Here is a 16,114-nt window from a genome sequence, read left to right as displayed (position 1 = left end):
TAATTTTTTACCATTCTTATCGACATATGTAAACATAATTTATAGAATACTGGGTCAAATAACACTAATACAGTACGGCTGTGAGAAGCAAGGTTTCTGTTTATGTTTAACAGATAAGAAAATAGGGACAAATGCTATTACATTGATTAGATTTTTAGTGCAGCATTGGGATTCATTATTCTTATTGGTGTTCGATATGGGGTACAATAGAAGATTGAAAGTCGGTACAGCTGTTACCGTGTTAACAGTTTTAATCGCGATTTATTATAGAAACTCAGAGAACGTTCTTCAGAAACGATTACAAACGTTAATTCACGGATTAGAAAGATTGGAAAATAAGCACGTGATCACATCAAGACCAAAAGTTGCGATAGGTTATGGTATATGCACTGACGTATACGTGAACGCTAAACAATTGTTAGAATATTCTGAAGAAGTTGGTCAACCGGAACATTTTGACGAAATTAATACAGAACTTGAATTGTTAAAAAGTTTCGCCTATTATTTTCGTCATGGCGCAGCTGCTGAGTAAGATCCTTTGTGACCTGTATTTTGTGTTTTAAAGAAATACAAGGTAATTACAACAAACTTTTTATAGGAGATATATGGCAAATCGGACATTGTTCGAAAACCTTGTCGCTAGAGCTCGTTCATTCTCATCGTCTTATGCTACTATTGGTGGTAATGCAGCAGTTATGGCACTACGATTTGCAAGGGAAGGATGTGACGTAGTGCTTGGTGCAAAAATGACCAAGTCTTTGCATCAGATGATACCACAGATTATTAATATTGTTGGGGGTGAAGTAAAACGTGATGATGTTCACTTAATTATAGAATACAAAGATGGGGATGTTTGGGGTCCATATTCCAGTTCTAGGGCAAGCAGGTACAATGTTCAAGCAATTTTAGGGAACATTATCTTGGAACATCGAACATATTCCAAATAATATTATCATCAAATAATTTCTTAGATTTATAATTCATAATGATGCCCACAATCCAATGATTGGATCGTTTAATGCATTTGATCAATTTTTATCAACATATGAGCCTAATTTACTTGTTGTCAGTGGTCTACAAATGATGGACAACTATCCATTTCCAGATGGTAATAGCAATCACATTTTCAATTGTACAATCCTGATGATCAGTTTTACAAAAAATTTTTACTTTGACTCAGGTGTACGACAGAAGCTTTTGCTGAAAGTAAAGAAACAAATGATTGAACAATCGCCATCTACTAAAATTCACTTCGAAATGGCTTCGTTCGCGGAAGATAAATTGCTTTTTGAATTGTGTGACTCGATCATACCATTTGCGGATAGCTTAGGCATGAACGAACAAGAAATAGCAAATTTGCATAATGCTATGTATTATGGAAATATTTCATTGGTAGCTAATTCCACGCCGCGAATCGCAACAGTCTTAGATCAAATGCGAACATTATTCAAACTTATACGCGCGAAGAGTAAGTCTGTCGCTAATTCTCGGGAACTTACGAGAATTCACGTACATACGTTAGCGTATCAAGCTATATTTACTATGAAAGGTTCTATGTGGAAAAATACAATGGCTGCAGCAGCCAAGGCATCATTAACAGCTCATAGACACGTATGCGCGACAAGTCAGGTAAGCAAATGTGAACAGAATAAATCTAAACTATGTAATAGTTTAGAGACCGAGTCAGAGTTCAAACTGTAAACACTATAAACCTATATATATATATATATATATATATATATATAAATTTATAAAATATTACAGGTCGATGTTAGAAAAACAGCCTTAATTTTAGATGATAGTTTTTCAACATCTATCGTCGATGGTACTAGAATAGCCCTTGATATCGACAAACCAGTGTCTTGTTGGGATGAAGTGTTAAAGGCAGGTAATGAAGAAATTTCCATTCTAGTATGCGTCACCCCGGTATTAGTTTGTACCGAGGCTGCTCAAACCGCTGGCGGCGGTGATAATATTTCAAGCGCGGGACTCGTATTGCAAATTTGAACGGTACGTTTGTCCAAATACGATTAAACGAGTCTGAATTATTGTTTCTGGATAATGGTCTACTTAGGTACTTACGAAGTGAAATTAGATTTTGACGCACGGAAGCTTTGGAAGTTTAGATTATCATTCATTCCACGAGATATCATTCCAACGTACGTACTTTTACACGAAATGTTCATCAGAATTTCTCTACACGCGAATGTATCTTAGCAATTTCTGGAAAGACATTTTTTTTCTGTACTTACTGTCAGTTGTACTGAAGCTGTCTTGAAAATTACCGGGCTTAAAATTAGCATAGATGTTGAAATATCGATGCTAATAATTCATTGACGATTTATATACCTATACTTAGATAGGTAAGTGCGAAAATGAATAGAATATATATCATGTGATAGCAAATAAATTAAAAACATATATAAGCTGTTTTATCCTTTCATGCATAATAAAATGCGTTTGGGATCATGCATGACGTCGAATAACATTTTAATATTTATAAAATGTGCGATTAAAAAATTTTTAATTGAAAAAACAATTATTAGTTAACTTTTATCGAGTTGAAACCTCTCGCGAAAATCATCGGCGGCAGACAATAGTCTTTGCATGAAATTTGCGGCCATCAGTGTTAATTGAAAGTTAGCAGTGCATTGACCAAGAAAGGAATGAAATATCTTGGATAAAATGCCATTTCGTTTCATGTATATTCTAACGAATAATTTTAGAGTTGAATGTCGTAGAAAAATTACTCGTGATTTATGTACGGCTGTACACACGAAATTAGTACTCGAAAATTTGTTCTTATACACACTAGTTTCATTGTAACGTAGAAAAATACAATTGCATTTGACTGTAATTGTTATTAAATTATTAAGCGACATGTTCGAAAATGTTATGACAATATTGAACAGAAATATTAAGCATATTATGCTCCAAATATAATTTACGCTATACAGTAAGGCACGGTTAACTATCCTCTCGCCTTATAAGTGGAAAAGCTTGGTGAGAGAAGAACCGTGGAAAGGTAATCGTGCTTTACTATACATTGTGTATATTGTGCCATGCGATGTTTAGTAAGCTCTTAACAAAATGATTCCATGTTTCAATTATAATAATAAAAAAAAATTATTATGTGAAAGTTGTTCGCTTTCAGGGTCGGTGCGATGTGATGTAGCATTTCAAAAATTCTACATAAAATAATTTTTAAACAAAAGAAATAAAATTTGAAGAAAATAATTAAATAAAACATAGTTAAACGATGCAAAAAGTTGTTTGATTTACTAATTATTTTGTTGTACCCTTTATAATATCAATCCGCATTTCACATTTCATCATTTTATTAATGGAATACTACCGATGAATAAAATTTACACTTGAAAATTTATTAACGCAGCATTTATACTGCTTCAACACTGGAATTCGAAGTAAGCGTATTCAGACAGTCGACGATAATCGATCCTTACACGTCTAAACAGCGTTTAAAGTATAATAACCTTATGCACAATGCACATAATTGAAATTATGAATTCGAATGGAATTTAAATTTCTTAATCACTGCAGAATGTGTACGCGTACAATGTAAAACTATTGCGTAACATCGTGTCATTCAAGTTTATACGCATTCGTAAGTGCGTCGTCATATGCCGTTCAATTAATATTGAATGAAAACAGTGCGGTCAATAAAAAAAAATAGTAAACATTTCGCAAAAAATTTTCATCCTTCTTCTTTCACTACACAATCGTTCCTTGAATGATTCACTGGAGTTGTTACCAGCAAACGGAGGAAAAATATTTACTATTTCTTATTTAGTTTACATAATTACATAGTTCGATTTAAACATGTGTATCGTATGAATTTCACATTAAGAGATACCTTCGTCAGATCACAACGGATTAACATCTGCGAATAACAACCCCTTTAAATGAAAGAAGACGAACGAACGATCAAACTGATTTTTAAGGTGTCAATATTGCGATACCTCGTTTGAAAAGTGAACAATTCGAGTCTATGCGTGTAAGTTTGTCAAGACGTTTTATAGGATCGTGTCTCCTTCATCGATGCCCAACATCTTTAGATCGTCTGGTCCTGGTTGAGTATCCACTTCCGCTTCCGCCTGCGTTATTTCTGGTGGCGGTTGATCCATGTACTCTGGTCCGTAGCCAACGCACCCCAACATACTATACATAGACGAGTACATGATATTACTTTCTTGGTGACTTTGCTGCTTGGTTTCTGTTTCTTCCTTAGGGAAGATAATGTTCAGCGCCTCTTGCAAATCATCGGGCAAAGGAATGCTTGGATCTGTCCGCTTTTCGGTTGGCTCTGGTATGTCGGATATTTCTTGCGTCGCGCCCTCCACGGTTGGCATCGGGGGTGGCGGTGGATTTTGATGATTCTGAACGAAAGGAGGAACAGCAGGCATCTGCGGCGGTGGATTTGTCATAAATGGTGGATGGGTTTGCACGGGCGGACGCACCACCGGTTGATGCGGTGGAAACCGTGGTTGACTCTGGACGAATGGCGGTGGATTCGATATGAACGGCGGAGGGGGTCGATTCGTCGAGAACTGTGGTCTGCTTTGCACTGTCGGTTGCTGTTGTTGCTGCTGCGATTGCTGGGCCGAGAAAGACGGCGGCGGTCTGTTCAAGGGTGGCGGAGGATGAGGAGGCAACGGTAATTTCGCTACGGTTTGTGGTTGCTTCTGTTGCTCCATCATCGGTTCTTCGATCAACGTCTCTTCAGATTGATCTTCGATTTCCATATCAACCACCTGCTGCGTCGGTTTAGCTTCGTTCAACACCGGCGGCGGCGGAGCTACCAATATCTTCATCGGTTGATTTTTATTAGCTTGAGCCATTGGATTAGCAGCATTGTTACCGCCACTCATGTTATTATTGTTACTACCACCGAGATTTAATGGGGTGGCAAGCTTCGTGATGTGCACGACACCCGGCGGATTTATAATCTCATTGGGAACTTTCGGCGTATCCTCGAATTTACTTTGTTGATAAGGTAGCGGTGTGATATCCTTTTCAGGCAGCTTCGGTTCTTCGGTTTTTTTCTTGAACAGCGGCAATCTACCGATGAAGGGCAGCTTACCTTTCGATACCTGTGACGCTGACTTCTTCGTCTGCACACTACCCTTCTTAGATTTGGACGCAGATTCGTTCGTCTTCTTCTCAAATTTTGACTCGTCGTTGGACGAATTGTCGTCCCTTCTGTCTTTACTATACTTCTCGTAATTTCTCTTTGGGCTGTCACGCCAGTTCCTTTCACGTCGCGGGGATTCGTTGCTATCCCGTTTTCGTCTATCATCGTAGTAATCTCTTTCTCGGTCTCGGTCCCTGTCTCGATCTCTGTCTCTGTCTCTGTCGCGTTCTCTGTCCCTGTCTCGCCCGCGTCTCCTATCGTATCTACTGTAACGATCGTACTTATCCTCTCGTCTGTCATATTTCCTATCACGATCCTCTTTGTATCTGTCGCTCTCTCGATCTCTGTCGTCCTCTTTCTCCAAAGATTTGTTCTCGGGCGGTTTTACGGTCATGTTCACCTGCTGTTTCGTCCAGAATCCCATGTGAGGTTTCGGCATCTCTTCCGGCTTTGGCAACTCGATCGGCTTGTTGGCTATCGGTTGCGGTTTCTCTTCTTCCTTCTTTATCCAGAATGGTTTTGGCGGTTCCTTCGGTCCCCAGGCTTCCAAAATCTCCGACTTTGCTTTGTCCACGAAAGGAGCTGGTTCCTCTTCCTCTTCTTCCTCTTCCTCCTCTTCGACGATCTTCTCCTGGCTGAGTCTTCGATTGCTCAAAGATTTCATCTCTTCCTCCTGTTTCGCTTTCAATTTATCTCTGATCGAATTTAGCAATTGTCTATCATCGGGTTCGGCTACTTGTGGTTCCGGAGTCGAAGGCTGATTCATATGTTGGGACACTTTCGACCAGTGACCTTTTAACTTTATTCGATGATAATCTATTTCTTCGTTGAGGATCGCCTGAGTCGATGCTTTCATTTTATTTCGCATGGCAACGCGAATACTTTTGGACATGTCCTGATCAGAATCCGTATCGGAGTTCTCAGAATCACTGGAACTGTCACTACCGCTGCTCCTGTTTCTTCGTTTCTTAGACTTCTTCGATTTCTTTTTGCTCTTTTTAGATTTTTTCGACTTGGTCGGCGGATCGTCATCTTTGTGCTTTTGCAGCTCCATTTGGATCTGCTTGTGCTTCTCTTCGGAGAATGCTTTCTCACGGTCTGCCATCCAGTCAGTTTCCCAATGTGGATTCTGTTCCACGAAACTCTACGGAAAGAAATTACAAATTTTAGTTATCGCTCGATGTAGATTGGTTGAAACGCCGAACAGAATGCTTGGAAGAGAAATTCAGAACTTACAGAGTAGTTCTCGGAATGCTGCTTAGATTTCAGATGCAAACTCGCGCAATGGAGATCGCCTATCCAGGAATCGCAAAGTTTACAGTACCATGCTGTCGCAGCGCTGAAGAACTGCAGACCTATAACCAAATAATTTGCTGCTTAGCATTGCTTAAGCTTTGAAAATGGTAAACAATTTAAGTTCATAAAGAATGACCTTATATTCTGCCACGACACATTCATGTCACTGAAAACAAAAATAATATATTAAAAGATGCTCAACAAATAGTTGATAACATTAAATATTCTTCGGCGATCCAACGTTGATTTCTAGAAGAAAAGGAGGAGAGGGGAAAAAACAATACTTTATTCATACAAATATAGCACAACTAGTACAAATGAAATAAAAACGACAGAGTTACATGTAGTTGTATAAACTTCTTCTGCGCGTACTGCAATTGCCATTTACATGTTTACTCTTTTTTTTTCTCGATTGATCATCGAAATATTGAGAAGGTCCTAATTGTTGCAAGTTTTATATACAGTTCAATAGAAAACGATGTTTCAGCATTTACAGTACGTTTCACAAAAATATTTCGATTTATAATAATTTATATCACGAACGTATATACATATACACACATATTTTATATATGCATGTATATATAGATATAACAAATATACTGAGTAAAGTAAGTAACACGAGCAATTGCCACAGTTTACACATTTTGTATCAACTAAATACGTTATTTGTATTTTGTACACGCACCATCATTATGATAATATTGATTTTTCTTTATGTCGATATGTTTTTTCACAATTGACAAAAAGTCTTCTTTCGTTCGTTCTTGACCGTGAAATCGACCTATGTACGACGATACGATGAACAATATACACTTGTGAAGAATAACTACGATAAACTATTCGATTATAGAAGCTGAAATATCTGAAACCGCTCGGAATTGTGCTCCTTGAGTCCATTTTAAAATCCAGTGTGCATCTCTACAGTGTTTTACCATCGTTGCTACAAAATTTGCTGCTAACAATGTGACATACATATACCTCCCGGAAACGATATATATATATATATAGAAATGAAAAGGAAAAATGTAACATTCGTCCTTTTAGAAAATCATGAAGTTAATAAGTCGTCATGAAGAGTAAGAAAAAAAATCTCAGACGTTCTTAATGCACGTATTACACTCAATGATTTAGTAAAAGAAAAAAGAAGCTTGTAAAGCGCCGGTTTCTTTCTGTAAACAATTCGATTCTGTGTGGGTCGACATTTACGTGCGTTAATGCAGACAAATTTTCGAGCAAACCATAGCTGTAGGTCTCTTCAATACATACCGGACACCACAGTGTCTGTGCACAAGCTACGGAATTGTATTCTATTAGTAATTATCCACTGAAATGAACCATACCTTTAATCGGTGTTCTTTTCGTTGGCAGTCCAGGATAATAGGGCACTTCCTTTTCCGTTCCGTCTCCATTCCGCTCATGCCATGGCATATCAACAATCTTGCGTTCCTGTTGTAGGGAGTAAAACGTTAATGGGCAACGCTCGTTACAAACTGTACAAAAAATATTCGGTGGTACTTTTTTAAGTGACATATTGTTATGGTACACCAAACAAGCTATGTACCAAGTACCTGCACGTCGACAATATATATCATCCTTACACACGAAATATAGTTCAAATTAGAAATACATAGTCTTAACCGAATCCGTTTTTGTTCTCTCACAACCGTAAATCAATAATCAGTTACATTTTTCTGCATTCCTGTTCTAATGATTGTAAATTGTTATTTATAAAAGCGATCGGCAATTGGGAATATTCTAAATTCAAATTATTTAAAGGTACCTATACCAAAGGTTGAAGGAGGCTTTTTTACTAAGGGCTCTACTATTACAACGATAGGGCGACTTACTAAACAAGCTTCTTTGTGTTCATTGCTATGCAGATGATTCAAATATTCCTTTGCCGTTTTAGGAAATATATCGCAGACTTTACACCAATGCATTTCCGGATCGTAATGTACAAAATTGTACATAGGTTTTGCGTCTTCGGGAGACCTTCGTTCTTTCATTTCCCTTTCGATTTTGGACTCCTTGTCGGAATCGGACACAGACGATCTGTCAGGCGATTCTGATTTTCCTTTCGGAAAGTCTTCTTTAGGGCTCCTTGAACGTTTGTTAATTTCTAGTTTAAATTTGCTTTTAAGATCATCGACGGTAGCTTTGTCCCCGATAATTCCGGTAAGCATGTCGATAACGTTGTGTATTGATTTCATTTTGTTCTGTATTTCGATCTGTAAACAAAAATATTAAAGTGATGATGATCCGTGCGTATTTTTAAGGTTCCCAATTTTTTTACTTTTAATTTTCAGCCATCTTTGGTAAATTAATTTTATTATATTTTCTTTCTACCAAAGAAAACTCGAAACCTACGTTTCATAATAAAATGTTTAAAACGACTCGAACAATAAAAAAAAAAGTTTAAAAAACGAACAATTAAATATAAATTGTACCAAGCCCTGTTTTACGTAATGGTACATTTATTTACCTGCAACTTTTGATTCTCTTTTATGATACGAGTATTTTCCCGTCCACCCTCTTTACCAATTTCATCACACTGTTGACGCAGGATTTCCAGCTCGCGTTGTAACGTAGTTGATTTCTTAACGTATTCCTCCCGCTGCTTAGCCAAAGTTGCTTTTTGCTGTTTTACTTCAGCTGCGATTGCTGCTGGGCATTTAATTTGAAAAGATATTAAAGGCCGCATACGTTATGATTTTTCAACTTACAATAAAAATTATATAATTAATAACAGAGCATAGAATTGCGACCGAGTACATACAATGATATTGAAGCAAATTAGATGACACACCTTCTTTCTTGGCATCCTCTGGTCTTGCCAAGGATGATACTAATCCAGAGGAACCACTATCCACTGGTCTTGATGATTCTTGCTGTGATGTTAATGTGGGAGGTGGAGGTGCTTGTTGATTGTTATAAGGTACCTGGTTCCCTTGCCAATTTGGTGGTGGATAATCCTAACAAAATAAACATACATTTAATCTCAAACACTCAAATAGTATTCCTATGGAACCTTACCTTTATTCGTCCATACTCAAATCAGAACTTTGGATAATACACGGAAGATTCTTGAAGATGAATCATCTGGTCAATAATACTGGTTTCCAATGTCGATGCCAATAAAATAAACAACGCGAACGTTATACTTACGCGGGGATTCGCAATAATTCGCGATACAAAGGAACATAACGTACGTCCCCAAAAATTAATAATACTACCAATTATTATTGTAACACTTTGGTAGATTACGTAAAAATTTCATAGTTATTTGCACAAATTCATAGATTAAACCGACAAATAAATAGGTAATATCCCGAAAGATTTTCACAGTGACTTAATTGTATTGCCTTGATTCCAATACAACATCGATTACCACAGAATAGGATTATCATTCCCATAAAAAATACACAATTCCTCCTACAATTAAAGTCTGTTTTTGTTCTTATGTTAAATAAACTTACGCTGCGATAACCAGTTGGTTGCTGGTAACTGTAGTCATAGCCCTGCCCATAGTTGTAGTTGTAATTATTATATCCTTGATTGTAAGCTGCTATAGGCGGTGGTGGTTGACTTGTGTTTGGTGGTGGTGGTGCCTGTGGAAGAGAGATAAAATATATGTAACGTATCTCTTTTATGTATGTAATGCCTTAATGTAATGATACATGACCTTCTTCGCAAACCAAATAAAAAAAAGGTACAAAAAACTTAAACATAGTTTGAGCAGTACCTGGTATTGATTATGAACTGCTGGAACATAACCTCCAGAACTGTTCGGATTAGGAGTAGAAGCTTGAGACTGAGAAGTCTGCTGTTTCCACTCTTGTTGCGAACGACTGGACTCCTTTCTTCTTCTGTCCCGGGAACTTGAACGGGATCTTCTGTCCCTAGAACGCGAACGTCGGTATCTGCCTCGTCTTGGGGATGGTGATCGATCGTACTTCCTAGACCTTCTCCTGTGAGAAGAATCTTCTGAATCCGCACTGGGGCTTCTGGGTCCTTTACGCCTCGATTCTTGTTCCATCTTCCTATACTTTCAATCTATAAAAATTACTTTTATCAAAAATGCATAACGAATACGACCATAGTAACATGATATTAACAGATTATGTTGTTAGTGTCCAATGAAATAGTTCAGAAACACCCTGTACATTCATGACACAATAATGCGTAATGCATTTAGTCAGACGATAAAACGGTAAAACCGAGCGTCCAATTAATTTTAATATAGATCGACATACTAGATTATCGTACGATCCTGACTAATAAGCATTATTTAAACGAGAAAAAATAATTTTAAATGTCGCATTGCAGCCATTACTATTTTGCCGATAAAACATCGATATTACTTTTCAGCATGTTCAACGCAATTTCAAGTTATTACCTTCGTCAACGATTTTCCTGCGATTTTAGTACTCCGCTTTCGGTAAGTACCGACGCGAAACAACGAGAATAATATGTTTTAAGCCGCTTAAAAATCATTCAATCGACATAACGTAACGCGGACCAAAGACGAATGGAAGAAGCCGAACTATGACTGTGAACGAACCGCATAGAAATAAAAAGATATTAGATGAATGAACTCAAAATGTCGTTCCTCGACTCAGCGCGACGACCGACGTTAACAATTTAAAAGCTCACTAGATTCTAGTAATTAATTTTTGAATCACGTTCGTTCCCAATCACGGTGATTTTTCACAGTGATACGTGATTTTTCATGATCGTTTCTGGTTAGTTAGAGCATAACCACAGCCGACTCTAGTAGTACTAGCCGTGCTATGGAACGTGGCAACACCGCTCATGTGCGGATCGGGAGTCCTATTTTCAATAGTGGAGTTTTGTGTTCAGGATTATAATTAACGTTATTTTGCGATATAAAATTATACTAATATACAGTATTTTTTATTAATTATGTATAAGGAATATATGAATATCATAACTATAGTAAGTAGAAGTAATACAGAAGTATATTAATATTTATAAATGTGGTATATATTTTGTGGACTGTCGGAATAGTTTGGTGTTGTGATGCATTATATTTGAAATATTTACAGAGATTTCAAAGTGTGAAACAAGTTAAAACCATCTTTGAACCAAACTGAAGGATTTAAAAATTGATAAAGGTATGTATAAGTTAATAGAGACCTGAAATAGGCAAAATTATTGGTACGAAGCCAAAAAGGTTAAGTGCCTGTGGAAAAGAGGTTAGCATAATTAGCTATTGAAAGGAACAATTATGGAGTTAATTATAAAATCGTGTTAGAGGACAGTATGATAATTGTGAAAAATTTCCTCACCACCCTAGGGGTATTTACCAAGGCGCGTTACCCTTTTTTTTTATTATAATGGGTGGTTCGCCAATAGCCATATCATCCCATTTTCTAAAATAAAATTAATATTTTTAAATAGAACATAACAAAAACATAACTTTTGTATTCTTAAAGAAATAAAGTATTACATTTTGAAATAATAATAAATAATTTTGAATAATATTAATAACAAAACATATCAAAACATACTTTGAAATTCTCTTGAAATACAACTAATAAAACTTTGAATCTTGTGAAATAGTATTCATAATAAAAATATACTAAGCAAATAAATAAAACTCTATTAATGTATTAAAACATATTGAAAGGAATAAGTTAAATATATATAAAAATTAATATTTTAAGAAAGATGAAATTAAAAAAAATCATTGAAAATCTAGTTCCTATTAAAAGTTTTTAATTTACGATTTTTAGAAGTGATGTCTGTACGTGTTTCCAACTGACTATTATTTACAGTTTTCACATAATCGTTTAATAAAATATTTGAAAAAATTGATAATAATTTAAACGAAATACTTTGGTAAGCTCGACCACAAACGCATGTATCTGAAAATGCTAAATAATGTATGTCTGATTGAATGCTAATATATGTTAATTTACATAAAATATGTTTATGATTTCCAGATTGCAAAAATTGAGATTCTAAATTGCCATCATTTATTATGGCTTCCATTATTGCATACATATGAATAAATGAGGCTATCACTTCTTCAGTGGGGACAGAAAGGCCCCCTCTTTGTAAGTGATCAAAATATACATCGCCTACAGTTTTACCTTTATCCTCCACAACTAATAAACGACATATATTGCAATTTAATTTTTTAGCAACAGAATGGGACCCATAACCAGAAATATAAATTTTAATGGAATTATCTACAACACATTCGGACAAGTATTCGGTATCGAAGATTCCTGAGAAACAAGTCACATCAGTGGGAAGATCATGAAGATCGTTATTATTGTCATCACAAATTCGAAATTTATTTTTGATTTCAGTAAGAGAAACCGAATTTGCCGATTTTGTAAATATATGTTTTAATCTAATTTTTTTTTCTGCATGAATTATTTCGTTATATGACACATGATAATTACAACCAGATAAAAGTCTATAATTTCCAAATCGTTTTTCTAATTTTTCGGTTGTAAAATGGAGGGTACTACATTCCTTATAAGCCTTGGACATCTTAACAAAACATTCTCCAGTACACCATTGGGCGATAGAATACCGTGGTACCTTTCAATATCAGTTTCTGCAAAATGCAAACTACAGACGGCAGAATATTTTGATGGTGTTCAATTCTTACGAGGAATAGCAACCCTCCATTTCTCCCGCAATTCCTCATCTTTGGGGAATAAAAATATAGAATTGTAATTATTATCTTTTAAGGTACTATCATAATTTCCCTTGCAATTGGAAACACAGCAACGCCGTGGCATTATTAATGAATATGTGAAATTTATAAAAAAAATGTATATAAAACAAAATGTCCAAAAATGCTATAGATTATATTAAATAAGTGTGCTACACACCAAAATCAGGATCTGTAGAGTTAATATAAATAAATGAAACACTTGGATTATTGCTCCGTTGCTCACATTTAATGGACTTCAGTACATTAATATTTGAAACATTTGAAAGATAGGCGGGAGACCGGAAGGCCGGTAGATGGAGCCTATGTAGCCCAGAGACCGGTGGGTAGTGGGAGGCTGTTACGGTAGGTTGGGCTAGGTATATCGAAGCCGGACTCCCGCGGTGTTGCCATTTTACCTACAGCACGGCTAGTACTAGAGTCGTTGCGCGCTATCACTAGTAATATAAATGACCAGAGATGCCAGAAAAGCACCGCCGGGTGCACACGCATACATGCCAGATACGCGTACGTGAGCTCGTGGAGTTTCGGAAAGTCGACAAAGGCAAACTGACGCATGCCCTCTTTCTCGATTCTCCGAAGCTGTCCGAAGTAATTTCGGATCGCCTCGTGGGAGTCGAGAGAGAAAGGCTCACATTTGCCTTCTCGCTCTAAACAACTGAAATCCGACCTCCCGTCAACGGCATACGATTTGGATTCTCGAGCCGAGATTCTCGTAAAATGACGTAGTCGAACTGGGGAGTTGCTCCAACGTGCCGTTATTATCGGTATTCCCATATTCATTAACTTCCATTCCCAAATCCTAATTAAAGGGAAAATTCCGAATAGTTCTTCCAAAATAACATCATTGTTCGTGTCTGTAACTGTGATGAATACTGGATATCATAATAATTAAAGCATAGTAAAATAATCAAGAAGGACTGTTCATTATAAGCGTTATCTACAAATCTAGAGGTAAGTTGTATATGATATATAAAAAATGCACATATATATATATATATATATCTACAATTGTTTAAATCTATGTATATAATATATATAATATGCTTCTATTAAATAACGTTTATTAGACATTTTCTTCTACAAAAACAAATGGCGATATTTTTCTGATTTTTTCATTTATGTCTGTTTGTTAAATTAAATAATATAAGTTCATCTTAATAAAAATGTGATTAGTCAAAGCAAAGACCTATTAAAACAAGATTAGATAACTAGGAGTCTATTGTAAACTGATACACTAAAAGTAATGTTGATATTAATTGATACTTATCTATGGAATTCCAGCAAAATGTTTAAAACACCAATAATGGTTTTACAAGAATCCACTATGAGACTTGGCAGTTTACCTATCTACACAGAAATGCCTTGTACATCTCATAATAGACAATTTAATGTTGAAGTCAAATGGAAGAATTATAGTTGTGTAGGAATGGGAAGTAATAAAAAGTTAGCCAAACAAAATGCTGCTAAAGAAATGCTTAAGATGTTGGTATCATCAGATGAAATTTCAAAATCTGTATTATCATTCCTATCACAATATGAATTAATCAATCCAATAATAAATACGTCTGATTCTACATCTGATATGGATTCCTCTTCTAATTGTTCGAATAATTCTTGTTCATCTGTTACAACTACAGATCTGGAAGATATAATAGACAACTATGTGAGTGGTTTACAAGTAAGTATATTGTAAAATATTACTTCTTTTACAATGCTACTTAAATGTATATTTTTATTATTAAAACTGTCTCCCAGGAATTTTGTATATCAAATGCTATACCTACACCCTGTTACAATACTGTTAGTATAAATGGACCATCTCATCTCAGTGTGTTTACTGTAAGTTGTGATACATATAATGTACATAAAGAAGCATCTGCACATAAAAAAAAAATTGCCAAACAAAAAGCAGCAAAAGAAGTCTTTAAATATTTAATGGAAAACGCAAATCACTGTACTAATAAACCAGAAATAAATATTGTAAATCTTGAAAATGCCGATTTTAAATTTGAGAAAGTTATAAATATATATCGTGAACGAAATGATATTAAAACAATCGCAACTGACAAAACAATTCAAATTAAGGATTATCACGATGCATTAACTAACTTATTCAGTAAAATTCCAAAAGAACAGAGAAACTATTTGGTAAATAGACATATGCTAGACAAATATAAAAATGATTTGAATGATATGAGAAACATTATTTGTAACACGTTGAAGTTAACTGTGGATAAAATTATGTTTAGAACAAAACAGAATAATATATTCATGGTTGGAATTAGATTGACTTCTATGCCCATAATATTTCAAATTGGTCAAGGTACAACCATAATAGAAGCAGAAAAACATGCCCTATATAAATTATTTGAAAAAATATTTTTATTTTTTTCGTAATGTATAAATAAAAAATTATAAAATATACAGTAGTGCCCACATAAGTGACCAAGCTCGGGACCGGCCGTGATCACTTCTCAGAATTCAACAGAGATAAGGAAAGAGAATAAGTGCAAGTGAGATACAATAGCTGGCACCCGAAACCATATTATACAATGCATGGATAACGTCCGGAGTCCGGCGTCAAGTTACGCTTGACACGCTTGATGTTCGAAGCCGCTTAGCTTCTAAGAATTGGTGGGGATAATTCTGGTCATATATGTGGGCAAAAATCCGGTCACTTATGTGGACACTATTGTATATGATTTTAAATATATATATTGTAAGCGTTAAACCGTTGGCTCCCGAATTTCGGTGAGCGACCGGTAGGCAGTTATGTGTTTAAACATACTTTCCTACTGAATATATATTTATATTGATAATTCCTTGAATTGTACTACATTTGTAAATTACGTTAATAGAGTCTTCCAATTAATTTTTGCATTATTTTTTTTTACTTTAATTATTGTAGACCGTTAGATTTGTTACTTTGTAGACCGTCAAAGGAGGCC

General features: G+C 35.6%; 2 protein-coding genes and 1 long non-coding RNA gene across 5 annotated transcripts; 2 read left to right on the top strand and 1 right to left on the bottom strand.

Moving 5' to 3' along the window:
• The first annotated feature begins 49 nt into the window (after positions 1-49).
• LOC122397543 (ADP-dependent glucokinase) lies at positions 50-3,267 on the top strand. The gene is made up of 5 exons (XM_043396781.1): positions 50-528; positions 599-886; positions 972-1,108; positions 1,181-1,629; positions 1,765-3,267. Exons 1-5 carry the CDS (start codon positions 197-199, stop codon positions 2,005-2,007), a joined length of 1,449 nt encoding a protein of 482 aa, XP_043252716.1. The 5' UTR covers positions 50-196; the 3' UTR covers positions 2,008-3,267.
• A 17-nt stretch (positions 3,268-3,284) lies between these two features.
• On the bottom strand, positions 3,285-10,987 carry LOC122397540 (zinc finger matrin-type protein CG9776-like). Of its 2 annotated transcripts, none has more exons than XM_043396777.1 (9): positions 10,848-10,987; positions 10,194-10,504; positions 9,928-10,059; positions 9,258-9,423; positions 8,934-9,115; positions 8,299-8,679; positions 7,792-7,897; positions 6,389-6,507; positions 3,285-6,296 (listed from the first exon to the last, which is right to left on the bottom strand). In XM_043396777.1, exons 2-9 carry the CDS (start codon positions 10,485-10,487, stop codon positions 4,035-4,037), a joined length of 3,642 nt encoding a protein of 1,213 aa, XP_043252712.1. In that variant the 5' UTR covers positions 10,488-10,504; positions 10,848-10,987; the 3' UTR covers positions 3,285-4,034. The 2 variants fall into 2 exon arrangements, with proteins under 2 accessions (XP_043252712.1, XP_043252713.1); XM_043396778.1 differs by having other exon boundaries at positions 3,286-6,296; positions 8,934-9,112.
• A 367-nt stretch (positions 10,988-11,354) lies between these two features.
• On the top strand, positions 11,355-13,214 carry LOC122397544. Of its 2 annotated transcripts, XR_006259124.1 has the most exons (4): positions 11,355-11,407; positions 11,518-11,586; positions 12,418-12,531; positions 12,619-13,214. It is a non-coding gene; the product is annotated as an uncharacterized LOC122397544 (long non-coding RNA). The 2 variants fall into 2 exon arrangements; XR_006259123.1 differs by lacking the exon at positions 11,355-11,407 and having other exon boundaries at positions 11,458-11,586.
• Positions 13,215-16,114: the final 2,900 nt, after the last annotated feature.

This window comes from Colletes gigas, unplaced genomic scaffold (assembly GCF_013123115.1).
Source record: "Colletes gigas isolate AHSC1104 unplaced genomic scaffold, ASM1312311v1 Colletes_gigas_Sc00009, whole genome shotgun sequence".
NCBI classification, from domain to species: domain Eukaryota; kingdom Metazoa; phylum Arthropoda; class Insecta; order Hymenoptera; family Colletidae; genus Colletes; species Colletes gigas.
This window is presented reverse-complemented; position numbering and strand designations above follow the sequence as displayed.

Coding starts and splice junctions, on each gene's coding strand:
- LOC122397543 (XM_043396781.1), top strand. CDS start 197: ATGGGGTACAATAGAAGATTGAAAGTCGGTACAGCTGTTACCGTGTTA. Junction 887..971: donor TCCAGTTCTAGGGCAAGCAG/GTACAATGTTCA, acceptor ATAATTTCTTAG/ATTTATAATTCATAATGATG. Junction 1,109..1,180: donor CAACTATCCATTTCCAGATG/GTAATAGCAATC, acceptor ACTTTGACTCAG/GTGTACGACAGAAGCTTTTG.
- LOC122397540 (XM_043396777.1), bottom strand. CDS start 10,487: ATGGAACAAGAATCGAGGCGTAAAGGACCCAGAAGCCCCAGTGCGGAT. Junction 10,060..10,193: donor CAGTTCATAATCAATACCAG/GTACTGCTCAAA, acceptor TCTCTTCCACAG/GCACCACCACCACCAAACAC. Junction 6,297..6,388: donor AGCATTCCGAGAACTACTCT/GTAAGTTCTGAA, acceptor TTCTTTCCGTAG/AGTTTCGTGGAACAGAATCC.